At 45.1% G+C, this 14,878-nt stretch overlaps 2 protein-coding genes across 2 annotated transcripts; one reads left to right on the top strand and one right to left on the bottom strand.

Moving 5' to 3' along the window:
* Nucleotides 1–1,251: 1,251 nt before the first annotated feature.
* On the bottom strand, nt 1,252–5,129 carry LOC119318850 (alpha-1,3-arabinosyltransferase XAT3-like). Its single transcript, XM_037593424.1, has 5 exons — nt 4,999–5,129; nt 4,514–4,609; nt 4,373–4,426; nt 3,439–3,492; nt 1,252–2,622 (listed from the first exon to the last, which is right to left on the bottom strand). Exons 1-5 carry the CDS (start codon nt 5,105–5,107, stop codon nt 1,463–1,465), a joined length of 1,473 nt encoding a protein of 490 aa, XP_037449321.1. The 5' UTR covers nt 5,108–5,129; the 3' UTR covers nt 1,252–1,462.
* Nucleotides 5,130–13,108: 7,979 nt separating this feature from the next.
* LOC119314994 (dolabradiene monooxygenase-like) lies at nt 13,109–14,662 on the top strand. The gene has a single exon (XM_037589668.1). The coding sequence runs from the start codon at nt 13,109–13,111 to the stop codon at nt 14,660–14,662; it is 1,554 nt and encodes a 517-aa protein (XP_037445565.1).
* The last annotated feature ends 216 nt before the right edge of the window (nt 14,663–14,878 follow it).

Here is a 14,878-nt window from a genome sequence, read left to right as displayed (position 1 = left end):
TGCATGATTGTTTGAATGCTGAAACAACATTCTGTATTTGTATTGTGTGTGATGATTAAATGCAAAAATACTGTAACCGCGTCACAAATTCTTCTATAGGCCTAGACCACTACCAGTAGCGGGTGTCAAGAGTGCCTGCAACTACTGCTACGAACAACAGTGGCGGGCAGAGAGAATATTTGTGGCAGGCAATATTTCCGCCCGCCACTAAAATGCGCCCGCCCACCACTGATGCCATGATAGCAGTGGCGGGAGGTCAGTGATGGGCGACCCTGAGAGCCTTGCCCGCCACTGTTGGGCTTTCCCACCCGCCACTGCTAGGCAATCCTGCAGTAGTGGTCAGCACATCGATAATACTTGTATGCACACTGCTTCACCCACTACAAGACAAAAGTTTAAGCATGTGTCCTTGTTATGAATTTGGCTCAACATTATACAACACCTTCACTAAGATTAGAAAGCGCTTTGCTTTTGTCCATCATAATGTACCTCATGATCGAAGTAAGAAATTATGCAGATTGTTCTCGTTATTCCGCAGAAGCAATATTTAGTTATGATTAACATAAAAAATGAATATGTTATGCGTCCAGTACGTAGTATCCAGGCAACAATGCTTGCGCTCAATCATCTAATAAAATTCAGCTATCCCACTCCTAGTCCTAGATTGCTTTGTTTGAATGACCAACCCAATCAAAAGGGTGCATGGATACATGAGTGAAGATCAATATGTACCGGACATGCAAGATCAACCAACTTACGTTAAAATTGCAGTGCTTTGTGAACAAAATTATGTGGGCATCATGACACCAAGAATAGGATCCTTTGAATAATCTTCAGCCTTAGGGCATGCTAGCAGCAAGAATAGGGAGTTCAGATTGAATGGAAATGAAAAAGGCAGCAAGCACCCAGTCAATTCTCTAGCTATAAGTGTGCAAAAGGATCAGATTTTTTTTTTTTTTGGCCTCAAGGTATCTCAATCGGTAATTTAAAAACAGTAACCTTTTTACGCTATCGTATTTCACAAAACTGTTCTGTAAAGTATGCTACATTGTGTAATGAGAGACAAGACGTGATTCTCTAGTGTGCATAGGGCTAGATTTGAAGTACGCGGAGGGTTTTGATGCTTGAGTTGAACACATATAACCTAAGCCTATTATATAAATGCATCATAAAGTAACCAAAATAGACTAGACAAACCCGGTAGGCTAGAGACCATATCAAGAAGGAGACGGTCCGAGTGTCCATGGCAAGGGGTGTCTGGTCCGGCCGTGGTGCTGGCCGACATGTGTCTGATGACCTCGGCCGACTTGACACCGATCTTACTATGTCGATTCAGTACATGGGAAAGAGTGTTAGTGATGGTGAACCTCATTAACAAATATCATCTCTTTCATTTTCTTTCTACAATGATATATTCGCGTATTTTCTAACACAAAGGAAGAACATTCTTCTCTCTGCCCCCCTACTGTTGGCGTAGGTGGTCGAACGCTTGCGCCAGGGTTGGCGCGAAGCGGGTGGTGTTGATGCGGACGTTCTGCTTAGCGAGGTAGAACTCAAACATGTTGGTCCAGCCGCTGCGGTGGATGGATTCGGGGTCCTTGATCGCCGGGTGCTCCGGCCCCAACGTCTCCAGCAGCGAGCTCTCCTCCACGCTCACGCTGTAATCCAGGTACTTGAGCCCCATGTCCGTCACGGGCTCGCTGAACTCCGCCCTCGCCAGGACCTCTATGTTCCCGTACGGCACCACCTGGATCACCACGCCGCCCGGCGGCAGGTGCAACGCGTTCGTCAGCCCGGCTCCGTGCATGCCCAGCAGCACGTCGAACGAGTTCACCACCCGCGCCTGCTCCGCCTCGGACGCGTTGGCCCGCAGCTCCATCATCACCGTCTCGAACCCCGCCGCCTCCGCCGCTTGCGCTATCTCCGGCTCGTTCAGGAACAGGCGGTAGTGCCCCCGGTGGATCAGCAGCAGCCGCGGCTTCTTGTCCGGCTCACGGGTCAGGCTGACCGCCGCGCCGCGTGGGAGACCGTAGGTCTCGCGCAGGAATCGGGTGAAGTCCGCCATGGAGAGGGGGGCCCCCGGCACCACCTCGGGGACGATCGTCAGCTCCTTGTCGACGCGGAGCCCCACCGTGACGTGCGGGAAGCACCGCACCTCCGTGTCGCCCTCCATGTCCACCCACGCGTGCTTGGACAGCCCCCACAACAAGGTCTTGTACTTGACCAGCCACTCCGGCCTATACTGGATGTTGCTGATCAGGAACGTGACCTCGCCGCGGTACCGCCGCGACGCGACGAAGAGTGGCACCAGAATGTCGGTGTAGTCATGCCAGTAGTTGCCCGCGTGCCCGGCGATTGCGAACAGGACGGCCGGCATGCTGTGGGTCACCGTGCACGGCGGGGCGGTGGCCCGGTCCTGCAGCTGCGTCACGGTGACGTTCTTGACGATGATCTCCGCTTTCGAGTATGGTGAGATCATCCACTCGCGGCGCTCCTTCCAGCTCGCCGGGACGAGGGTCACCGACAAGGCAGTGCCGTTGGTGCGGACGTCGCCGTCGACTTCGCAAGTTTCAGAGTGACCGAGGGTCTCGCTCTCCGTGGTACACACCACCTCGCCTTTCTCTGTAGCACACGCCAAAGAAAGGGGACATTTTACGATGGTTAAACAAGCTTCATTCATCGGCATAATCTGGCCATACTAGTAATAAAGTTAGCTCTAAGTTCTAGGCTAGCTAACACCTATCCTCATCGTCAAAAGACACGGTCCAACCAGTGCTTCCTGCACGGGCTAGCAATTCTACCGAGAAGAAGATATCTATTTTAACAGAGATAAAAGTATTGTTAGTTCATTTTAATTGAGGCTTGGCTAATCAAAATCTTTTCTCTCTCGTATTCATTTCATCTTCTAACACAACGTCTATAGATAGTTTGTAATCTTTGTCCGGTTGTAATATGTATACCGTTTTTACCACATTCGTAGTATAGTATATTTTTCCCGTTGCATCAGACTTCACACCTACGAGTGAGTATGTGTATTATTTGCCCTTTGCCATCAGACTCCGCAAGTTAAGTTTGCATCCGAGACACCGTTTACAGTGTTTGCTGTTTCCTATGCATTGACCTAGATCCCATAATGCACATTTGTCTTTTATGAGCATGGGGCAAGCGTTCATGGGTTAAATCAATATTGGATAGCTAGATCAGTTGCCTAATTGACACTCAAGTCGTGGTTTGGTACTCAGATCTGTCAAACTTTTACGTCTATCTTACTTTTATGTCAACACAGTAATTAACACCAGATCTTGATAAAAAAACATTTCTCCGGTCGGCCCTACGCTCAAAACAAATGATTTTCCATTTTACTATTTCCTTGGATATTCAAACTAGCAGAGCATGTTCAAATTTGATCAATACAAAGAACAAGAGTGATCTGCTCACCTGAATCATGAATCGGCTCTTTGTCCGAGATCGGCTGCACGTCAGAAGCGACATCTGTAGATTAAGCAACAAGCAAGAGTATGATCTTCAGTTTATAGACTACTCCTGTGTGGTAGGAGTACACATAATGGAAATAAGCAGGGTTGTTGGCATGCACAAAGCAACACAGATTGGTAGAAGTGCTCACGTATTAATTCACTGGCTAGGCAACACATGCCTGTGTGTATTAATTTAGCCATGATCAAGATCAGATGAGGTTAGTTTAGTAGTACATCGATTTACACTGTTCGTTCTTTCCCATGCATTGACCTTTGATCCCATAATGCCTATCTTTTGGAGTGCTTTCATGAGCTTCTGCCAAGCGTCCATCGGTTAATTCAATATTTGCTAGCTAGATCTGATATTGACTTCACTGATTCGCAGTTACATCGTGATTCTCGGTCTGATCTGTCAGACATTTAAAGCTTAAGTCAACTCCCATAATTACTGTCACGATTCTGCAACCCACTTAGAGCAAGTATAATAAGGTGACGTAAGCAGGCCATAAGAATTTAAATATAAGCTTGTAGCCGGCTGTAGCACGAGCTCCAACATACTTGTGAGACAAAAGATGGGCCATGTATTAATGGTATAATATACTAATATGACTAACTATTGTACTAGCAGACTATTAAATTGACTCTAGGTGATGTGGCAACTTCATATAGCCGGATGTTGATTATACTATTAATCATGCTCTTAGTAGTGCATCTCACGGCCGACAATAGAGGCAGAGATTTTATTTAGTTATTTTGTGGGGGGAAAGGGAAGTCCTCAAAACAAAAATATTTTCCATTTAATTTTCCTTTTTCCCATTTCATGATTTCCTTGGATACCCAAACTAAGAGAGCATGGATGCAAATTTGATCAAAACAACAGGAGTGCTAGCTCTCACCTGGATCTTGAATTGGCTGTTTGTCCGCGATCCGATGCACATCAGAAGCGACAACTGTAGATTAAGCAACAAGCAAGACTTGATCTTCAGTTTAGAGAGACCAGAGATAGGCAACAAAGATATATAGGTAGAAATGCTCACGTATTTCACCAGGAGCTTTAATCTGTTGTATTTCACCAGGGGCCTTGATCAGCTGTTTATCCGTCATCCATTGTGATACTGCCGCCGTAGTGGCAACTGCGTGCATATTAAGCGACAAAAAATAAGTGTTGCCGTCAGTCAGCCTATGTTATGTACTACTCAAAGTAGAAACATGAACATAATTGTTGATAGATAGTATTTGTCTGATACATCCGTATCTAGAGAAATCCAAGACAAATAATTCGGGATGGAAGTAGTGAAGATAGCCAAATTGGTCACTAAAAGGACAAGGATCCTAACACACACACACACACACACACACACACACACACACGTCTCATGGTCTGTCTTTTGCTAGTTCGATCCATAGTGGTGATCGATAGATCACAGCATCTCTAACAATCACAGGTACACTAACGTAATAACACTAACAATCACAGTAATTAGCAAGATAAAGCAGACGCATGAAAGGAATGCATCCTTACCGCTGAGGCTGCTGATCGCCTCCTGCTGCTGGACGAGGAAATAGACGAGGAGCACAAAGAGGACGCCGGCGACGAAGCCGACGTTGAGTGAGGACGCGATTCTGCTCATGCTCGTTGCCTCTTGCTTCTGCTTGCTGGACCGGTAGTAGTGCTAATGAGTGACGACGTGCCGTGAGGGTTCGGACTGGGTTTTATATTCTGGAAAAGTACCTAGTAGGGCACATTGTTTCTCGCCAGCGGGAAACCCACACTAGAATTGGTCCAACTCCGAATGCACGTTGCTAGAAAGGTCTTGCATTCTGGGAGCGGTGATTTGGTGTCCAAGTGCATCTACACCTGGATGTCCACAGTAAATTCAACAAATAGAACTGGTTTTCTTGGCATCAGAGATGCTCTAATGCATTAGCTGTGTGCAAAATTTCATGGTGATGGAAATTCGAGGAGCTCTAAAAAAAATTCAGGTCTCAAAGAAACTTAAAAAAAAACTGTTCAGAACTGATTTTGTCTTTACTGCTGAGGACTCCTGGAATGTTCATTCACCATGAAATTTTGCACTAGAGCATCTTCGTTGCAAAAATAGATTTAGCTTTTTTACTATTTTTTTGGAATTTACTATTCATTGGGTGCATATGAGCCTGGGCTCAGACGTGGATTGCCCTTGGATTCATACTTCATTTAGTAGGATATTATAGAGTAAAAGATTCAAAAGTGTATCTTTAAACCCAAATGCCAAGCAACCTTTGAGTTATCTAGATATCTGAGTCCCACTACGCACCTTATCTTCAACAAGATACTTGTGCATTGTTCACTAGCACAATGATCCGCGCACGTGTTAATTATCTACTCCCTGGTGATCTAAAACATCTTATTTTAGTTTATAGGGGGAGTATTATTTAATTTTATGTACAATAATTATAATTTAGCTACATGCATCCTCGATGCCTCATGAGGCTCAATATTCTCTAGCACACTGTGGTTACCTATACTATTTTTTTCTTTTTGAATATTTACTGTAGAGCAACAACCCCGCAGTCCTTTATTAAAAACTGAACACCGAAAAGAGGTTCTGTACAAGAACTACAAACTATACAAATAGCAGAGGAAGAGAGGGGGGATGGTTACCTATACTATTAGTACATATTCCATTGTTTCAATAAAAATTTCGGTATTATGTGTTAATATTTAATATGTTATTCTATGAATTAGCCAGGTGGCCCTTGATCAAAAATTGCATTAAAATAAAGAATGAAGTAAGACAATCATAACAGGGTTATATCTAATTGTACTAATATTGGAACTAGCCATGTAGCCCACGCAAATGTGTGGGCTTCATCTTAAATGTGTCAAAAGTGTATGAAAACTAAATTATAATGTGCTAATATTCATATTACATGATTACAAATAATATCATTCTAATCCCATTTTATTAAACTATATTTGACTAGCTTGGATTTGGAAATGCATAATTCTAATGTTCCATTGGCAAAAATAACACCATAATTTTAACCATATGTGGTGAATGTCCGTGACATTTGATTAGTACATACTACATATAATTAAAGTTTAGATTACATGCTTGATCAGTCAACTTGGTAAGCTACCAACAAAAAAAATTGCAATCAAAGGTTGCACGCTTGAGACAGTTCTTATCTGATGTTTAATTGGTTTATGAAGGAAAAACTTAGATTGCTGGTTATTCATAATAATAACCTAATGATGAGGGTACGAAAGTTATTTTGAAGATCTATCATTTTTCAGATATGTTAAGTAATGTTTTTCTTTTTATGTGGGGTTTCTAGTTTGATTCTCTTTTTTGGGTGGCCATTTGCTTTTACTATAAAATAAGTATGGTATGTCATCAAATATTTGAGCCATATATTTTGAGACTCCCATCCCACTTTGAGGGCGGCCAATCACCTATGTGTAGTGGTCGACATTCTTGTTCACTTCCCCTTGAATGATCCCTCATCGATGTTGGAGAGATGCCACACTGCGGGTAGTCGCGATGGGATGTGAATCAGCATATTCCTTGTGTTCATGATAGTGCTTGTGGATTTTCCCCCAATACTTATTGCCCTTTTGATCTATGCTACATGTAGGGTCCATGCTTGTGGCCAACCTTTGTCGTGCTTCTTCAAAAGTTGTCAATGTCATGCTTCTTGCCTTGGCTACCTTTGTCTTTCTTTTCTTGTTGGGGTTGGGGTTTTATGTTCCGCCAACTTCAAACGCTGGACAATTTGGATCCGCCAAGTCATAGTCCATTTGGGCAGTTTCTTGATTGATCATGTCCGACATGATATTGTCCTAAAATTATCATGAATTGAAATAAACTCAGTGTGTATGCAACTAAATGATCATGTCCGACATAAGAATGCAAGGTATTGATCGAAAACGAGCAATAAAATATATCATGTCCTGCTATGTCATTTCGACGAACAGGACGTGGGCAGGCCGGGTGCCTCTACTGCCCATGCTTGTTCGCGCCCATTGGGACTGCGGCGACTGACACACATTGTTCCCTAGCGCCTGCGTAGACGGAAAACCATCTGGAGTTGCCCAATCGGTAGTCGGATCAACCTCTGTCGCTGGTGGGCCGAACGGTGCCTTCCTTGTCAATGGCAGATGGACGGGGTTTGGGGGGGCCGAGCGCACTAGAGGGGATACTTCCTCCTGGAGGTCCACAAGCGGAACTCCCTTCGACGTCGTTTCCCTCTCGCACTGCCTCCGTCGGCGGTCCCTCCAAGCGACGTTCTCCATCTTGCAGGCTAGAGCCAAGGACGGGAGACCCAGGGACGAAGCCGAAGTAACATTCGTGGCGGCGGTTGGGGACACCCTGGATGACATCTAGGGCGGTGGATGGGGCCGGCGGCACGGATGGGGAGAAGGGTGGACGATGGTGATGGCTCAGACGTGAAAAATGATGGACGAGCGCGTAAGGAAGGCGGTTGGTTTGGTAGACTTGGTCATTTTGGTACAAAATGTGATGGGTCCGGCATATCTGGTCCAACGTGACGGACGCGCCCAAGCCTCCTCATACTCGCCCCGGATTTAAGCTGAACATCACAGGTGCCGGTCAGCTCAAACGTTTAAGGCCGGTATGAGAAACTCGTCCAAGTCATATTTTTAATTGTTCAGTGACTGGACCATCCACCCGAGCCGAGTGTATAGGGGTTTGGGGCGTCCAACTATAAATGCTTCAAGCAAACATGGTGAAACGTAAGAGAAAAGTAACTAATGGGGACGGCGCCGTGGCGAGAAGTTGGTCAGCGATTGAAAGGGGAAAACGTGCGTAGAGTGTTTCTATCTTTTTCTAATCACAAAAGTTCATAGGGGTTGCACATGTACAGTGTACTGACCAGCCTCGAGCGGCCCTGCTGTTGTTTTTGTGCTGGACGAATTCCGGTTGGCCGCCTAGATTGTCAATGGTCAGTCACATGTAGTGACCAACTATAAGATCATATGCCCAAAAATTCTGCACGCATGGCATGCTGCCACACGAGTAGGTGCCTGCAGAAGACGCGTGGAGCTCTTGTGCTTTCCTTAGTGGGGTTCTTTTCATCCAATTTGGACTCAAACACAATGCCAGAATTATGTAGAAAAACATATATTTTTTTAACACAGTACAGACGCTGACATTTATCTATATGAATGCATGCACACCCTATCTGTATGAGTACCTTTGAGATACTGAGTCAGCACATCATCTTAAGATTGACGGACATCGCTGGAAGAAATAAATAAATTCAGAAAAATTTGCGAGCACCAATGGCAAATGTTGAACCCTGATGAACTGGGCATACCATTGTCCTCCTAACCATCCAACTACAGGTTGGTTAAAAAAATCTTAAGGATCAATTCTTCTATGAAATTTAAGGTGTGGTATTATCTTTAAAAAAATTAAGGTGTGGTGTCAAGTTGAATTTCTTATTAGGCCATCGCACAACCTGGGCCCCTCTTATTTGCACGACCGTCATTATTGATTGGTACTCTTCCCTGACCCGCTAGCCCGCACTGCAATATCGTACTCGAGGGCGCCGCCGCGTCTCCTCGACTCTCCTTCCAAGTTCCAACCAGCCACTAAGCATGCCACTGTTAAATTCATTGAGTTCGATATATACATAGGAGAGCTCGCCATGGCCGACATCTTCCCTGGTTGCATCGCCGATGAGCGGAGGAGCTTCATGAAGGACTAGATCGTGATGGTCACACTCTATTTCCGGCAGGCCAAACAAGGTATCCGCAAGCTCAACCAGGATATATAGTATGGCTGGTAACTGTAAGGATGGACACTTATACGTATGAAAAAGATCATCAATAATCTTCATTCAGTCTAGGTAAGTCAACTACTACCCAGAAAACGACCAGTCCTGTTTGGCGCGTAGGTCGCTAAATAGTGACCTCGCACGTACCCCCTCGCGCGCCTAGCCCTCTGTTGGGCCAGCACATTCCGCATTTCTTCTACCACTAGTTTTTCTTCATTATTTCTTTTTCTTCCATTTTTTCATCTTTATTTATTTTTCTTTAATTCATTTGCTTTGTTTCTTTTTCTGTTTTCCATTTCTTTTCTATTTTCCTTTTTCCATCTTATTTTTCATTTCACGAAAATCTTTCAAATTCATCAATATTTTTGGAATTTGTGAACTTTTTCTGAAAATCATGGATATATTTCAGATTTTCTATCGATTTTGACAAATTTTTCAATTTTTTTTGTTAATTTGTGAGCTATTTTTGAAATCATGAACATTTTTTAATTAGTGAATTATTTTTGAAATTATGAACACTTTATTCAAATTCTCGAACATATTTTACAATTTTCAATAATTTTCATAAAATTTGAACAGTATTTTAATACGTGAAACTTTGTTTTTAACATTTTTTAAAATTGTGAACAGTGGATATAACTTATGAACATTTTTATAATTGGCGATTTTTTAATTTGGGAGCAATTTTTAAAATGCAAGAACATGGTGTTTTGAAGGAACATTTTTTGAAATGCATGGACATTTTTCCAATTCATGAACAGTTTTTGAAACGATGGATTTGGGAAAAAAGTTGAAGTTTGTGAAAAATAATTTAAATTTTGTGAACATTTAAAAAAATCCCTAAAAATTTGAATATCTAATGTTATTAAAAATGATGAACATTTTTTATTCCCCAAATTGGTTTTTCAAAATCGTGAGTATTTAAATATGTGATCATTTTTTTCAAAATCGTGAGTATTTAAATATGTGATCATTTCACATTTGATGTGATACCAACATACTTTAAGAAAGAAAAAGAGAGAAATAGGAGGGGGTGCAAACTTGGTGTCTTTCCAACGCGTTATGTGCGAAATAGAAGGTCTCCCAGAATACCTCTAACGCTTTGATATATACTCACACGTATTTATTGTGTGGTATTTCCGCATCGGGGCGGTTAAATCGCAAAAATACATAGCCCAAGATGATTAGATGTAGAGGTAAATGCAATATTCGTGCTTGAACTTGCCACAGATGATCACTTTAATGCTTGCAGTTGTCGAATTCGAAAATTGGTCCAAAAACTTGGCTTTCGGGTGCAATACAGTGCACTCGTTGTTGGTGAATGTTAACTAAGCCGACATGGCACTGTATTTTCGTTGCGTGCACACATGGTGTGCTAGTGTGGCGTGGCGCACTTACAGTGGCAGGACAGGCTCTCTATGGCCGTTTGGTTCCTCGTGAACAATAGAAAAGGAAATGAAAAGTGATGCAAAAATTTGGCTTTGGGGGGCAATATTGTGCGCTCGCTGTCCATATACCTTAATTTGTAGAAAATATTCGTGTATTTTAAAAACAATAATCATGTATGTTTTAAAAAATATTAATGGAAATAAATAATATATGTGAATTATATAAATGTATGTATAATTTAAATAATATTCAGTTGATGATATGTATTCTAGGGCACACTAGGTTCGTAGTTACTTTTGCATATATATTTTAATTTAGTTTGGCTTAAAAATATATATTTTTCAAAAACTCAGGAACTTTATTAAGCTTATGATTTTTCAAAACAAAATAAACATTTTATTAGATTATGAACACTTTATTTACTACATGATTATTTTCATAAAATGTAGACATTTTTAAAACTATATGAACATTTATTTAAATTTATAATTATTTTAATATTTTTAGTAAATATGTGAAATGTTTTTATAATTTTTTTAAATAATTCGTAAGAAATATTATAATGATATGATTATTTTTAAATAGTATTTGAATATATTTTTAAATAAAATGGTTTTTTAATATGTCATTTTATTTGAATGTATATTTTATTCCTAACACATGAATATTCTAACTTTATCTATTGCAATGAATATAATTTACATATTTCTTTAGAAGTTTCTAAAAAGAAAAAAAATACTAATGTGTGAAAAATGGTTTGCACTTTGCAGCACATTTACGCCCGCTACCCACGCACATGTCCTCAACTGATGGGATGATCACCTCAAAAAACCTGGGATGTAACCACATTGGTTTCATTCAGTTACAAGATTTATAGTCTACTTCTCCTATCTAGTCATAAGAAATCATCATCATCATCTAGTCGGGTGGCTTGCACGACGGGCGGGATAGTATGAGGTCGCCGGTTTGATCCTCATATGCAACCATTTTTTATATCAGTTGTTATTTTGTATTGTTCACTGATAGGTGAGACCCAACCGTCACCTACCTTGTCTCATCACTGCAAGCGGGCACCGCACAACACTCGCACGCCGCATGCACATACTAACAGAAATACCCTCATAGGCAATCATTTTTATTCAGTTATTACTTTGTATTTGTTCACAGACAAGTGAGACCCGATGGTCAGCCGATACCCTCATAGCCTGACATTTTTCAAATGAGTTATTACTTTGTATTGTTCACTTATAGGTGGGATGCAACGGTCAGCTAACATGTCCTCCCGCTACAAGCGTGTCCCACGCCACTATGGCACGCCAACAGAAATACCCCATAAGGTATAATTTTTCATATCAGTTATTACTTTGTATTGTCACTGACAAGTGAGACCCAATGGCTAGCCAGCTTATCCCGCCACTACAAGTAGACCCAGTGTCACACAGCCATGCCAACGAAAATACCCCGTAGGCTACCATTCTTCATATAAGTTATTACTCCGTACTGTTCACTGACAGGTGAGCCCAATGGTGAGCCGGCTTGTCCCGCCGCTACAAGCGCGCCTTGCGTCACACTAACACGCCAACGAAAGTACCCTATAAGCTAACATTTTCCATAACAGTTGTTACTTTGTATGTGACCCAACAGTCGGGCCCGCGTCATACTAGCATGCCAGCGGAAATACCTCATAGGTTATCATTTTTCATATCAGTTGTTACTTTGTATTGTTCACTAATAGGTGGGACCCAACTGTCAGCCAGCATGTCCTGCTCTTGCAAGCAGGCTCTACGATACATTGACATGCCACGTGCGCAACGTGAACAGAAATACGGTGCCTTCTCAGCGAGCTTTTTTTTGCATGATAATACATGTCTCATTAATAAAATAAAAAGTCAGTTACAGGCCATGTAAACATCGACATTACAAGACTGAAAAAAATAGGATAATCTTACGAAAAAACCAGCGTATGTCTCTCTCCACTAAGAAAAAGGAGACAGATCACCTCTTTACCCGAGCTCGACGCGGCTCCATCGCTGATCAACAGCTTTACAGACCTCTAAAGTAGTTTGCTTGAAGCGAGCTATGGGCGGCCATTGCGACATATTGCACAAGTTTTTGCACTACCTTTCTGTATTGTACAACCACAAGCTCGAAGGTGACCATTCTGTGGCAGGTTCAAGCGTCCATTCTCCTCTCTGATGTACCTAGAAGACTGAGAAACGGAAAGGAGTACTACCAGGTAGAGAGACGGCGACGACCAAACGACGGCTGACCGAAGCTGACTAAGTGGAGCTGTCGTGCAGATAGAGCTAGAAATGGCGACGACCAAACTACGGCTATCCTCCTTCTTCCATCCACCCACACGTACGCTGCTATAAATTTGCCCTGGCCGAAGCACACTTGTTTCATCATGCAACAACCTAGCTCGTAAGCGTGCCACCACACCGGCCACCGGGTAAACAATGGAGCTTGTGGCGCTGCCGTTGCTCGGTTTCCTGGTCTCCCTAGTCGTCTTACTAGTCAACCTCGTCGTGAAGGTTCACCCTACCCCGCCGGCGCCAGGGAAGAAGCGGCTGCCGCCGGGGCCACGGCAACTGCCGCTCGTCGGCAGCCTCCACCACGTCCTGCTGTCGCTCTACGGCGACCTGCCGCACCGGGCGCTGCGTGAGCTCGCCGGCAGGCACGGCCCTGTCATGCTGCTCCGCTTCGGCGCCGTGCCCACGCTGGTCGTCTCCTCCGCCGAGGCCGCCAGGGAGGTCCTCAAGACGCACGACGCCGCCTTCGCCAGCCGCCACCTCACGCCCACGCTGGCCGTCTTCAGCCGCGGCGGGCACGGCATCCTCTTCTCCCCCTACGGCGACCTGTGGCGCCAGCTCCGCCGGGTGTGCGTCCTCGAGCTCCTCAGCGCGCGCCGCGTCCAGTCCTTCCGCCACATCCGGGAGGACGAGGCCGCGCGCCTGCTCCGCTCCGTCTCCGAGGAGTGCGCTCGCTCCGGCGACGCCGGCTTCGGCGCCGTCGTCGAGCTCGGCGAGGGGATGTCGCGCATGATAAACGACGTCGTGGTGCGGTCGGCCGTGGGCAGCCGGTGCCCGCGGCGCGACGAGTTCCTGCGCGAGATCGACGAGTCGGTGAAGCTGACCGCCGGCTTCAACCTGGCCGACCTGTTCCCGTCGTCGGCGCCGGCGCGCTGGCTCAGCCGCGGGCTCCGGGAGACCGAGCGGTGCAACCGCCACGTGCGCGACATCCTGAACGACATCATCCGCGACCGCACCGGCCGCGCCGACGGCAGCGACAGCGAGGACGACCTGCTCGGCGTGCTCCTGAGGGTGCAGAGGGACGGCGGCGCGCAGTGCGCCCTCACCACCGAGATCATCACCACCGTCATCCTGGAGATCTTCGCGGCCGGGAGCGAGACGTCGTCCACGACGCTCGAATGGGTCGTGTCGGAGCTGGTAAGACACCCGCGCCTCCTCCGCAAGGCGCAGGCCGAGGTCCGGGAGGCATGCAAGGGCCAGCGCACGCCGACGGAGGGCGACATGGGAAGGCTGGGCTACCTCCGCCTGGTGATCAGGGAAACGCTGCGGCTGCACGCGCCGGTGCCGTTCCTGCTGCCCCGGCGGTGCCGGGAGCGGTGCGAGGTGATGGGGTACGAGGTCCCCGAGGGGACCAAGGTGCTGGTAAACGCGTGGGCCTTGGGCAGGGACGGGGCATACTGGGAGGACGCCGAGCGGTTCAAGCCGGAGAGGTTCGAGGGCGAGAGCGCTGCCGTGGACTTCAAGGGCGGCGACTTCGAGTTCATCCCCTTCGGGGCCGGCAGGAGGATGTGCCCCGGCATGGCGCTCGGCCTGGCCAACATGGAGCTCGTGCTCGCGGGCCTCCTCTACCACTTCGACTGGGAGGTCCCCGGCGGCGGGAGGCCGGAGGAGCTGGACATGTCCGAGGCGTGCGGCATAACCGTGCGGAGGAAGCGCAAGCTCGTGCTGCACGCTACGCAACGTATTCCACTCGCAAATTAGTGATCGAATCCTCCTCATCCACTTCTTCCGTTAGGGTGTAATACGTACATTATTTCGAAATTATACTTGAGTCATCAATAAGATCAATAACATGTGAGAATGATATATGTCATACAAATTACGCCACTGTAAAAGTCTTTTTAAGTACAATTTCTTTTTTTTTTTGAGGATCTTTTAAGTACAATTTCGATGGTATGCTTTTAAGTACAATTTCGA

This window comes from Triticum dicoccoides, chromosome 6A (genome assembly GCF_002162155.2).
Source record: "Triticum dicoccoides isolate Atlit2015 ecotype Zavitan chromosome 6A, WEW_v2.0, whole genome shotgun sequence".
Taxonomy (NCBI): domain Eukaryota; kingdom Viridiplantae; phylum Streptophyta; class Magnoliopsida; order Poales; family Poaceae; genus Triticum; species Triticum dicoccoides.
The sequence above is the reverse complement of the archived record's forward strand: the minus strand, read 5'-3'. Positions and strand labels throughout refer to the sequence as shown.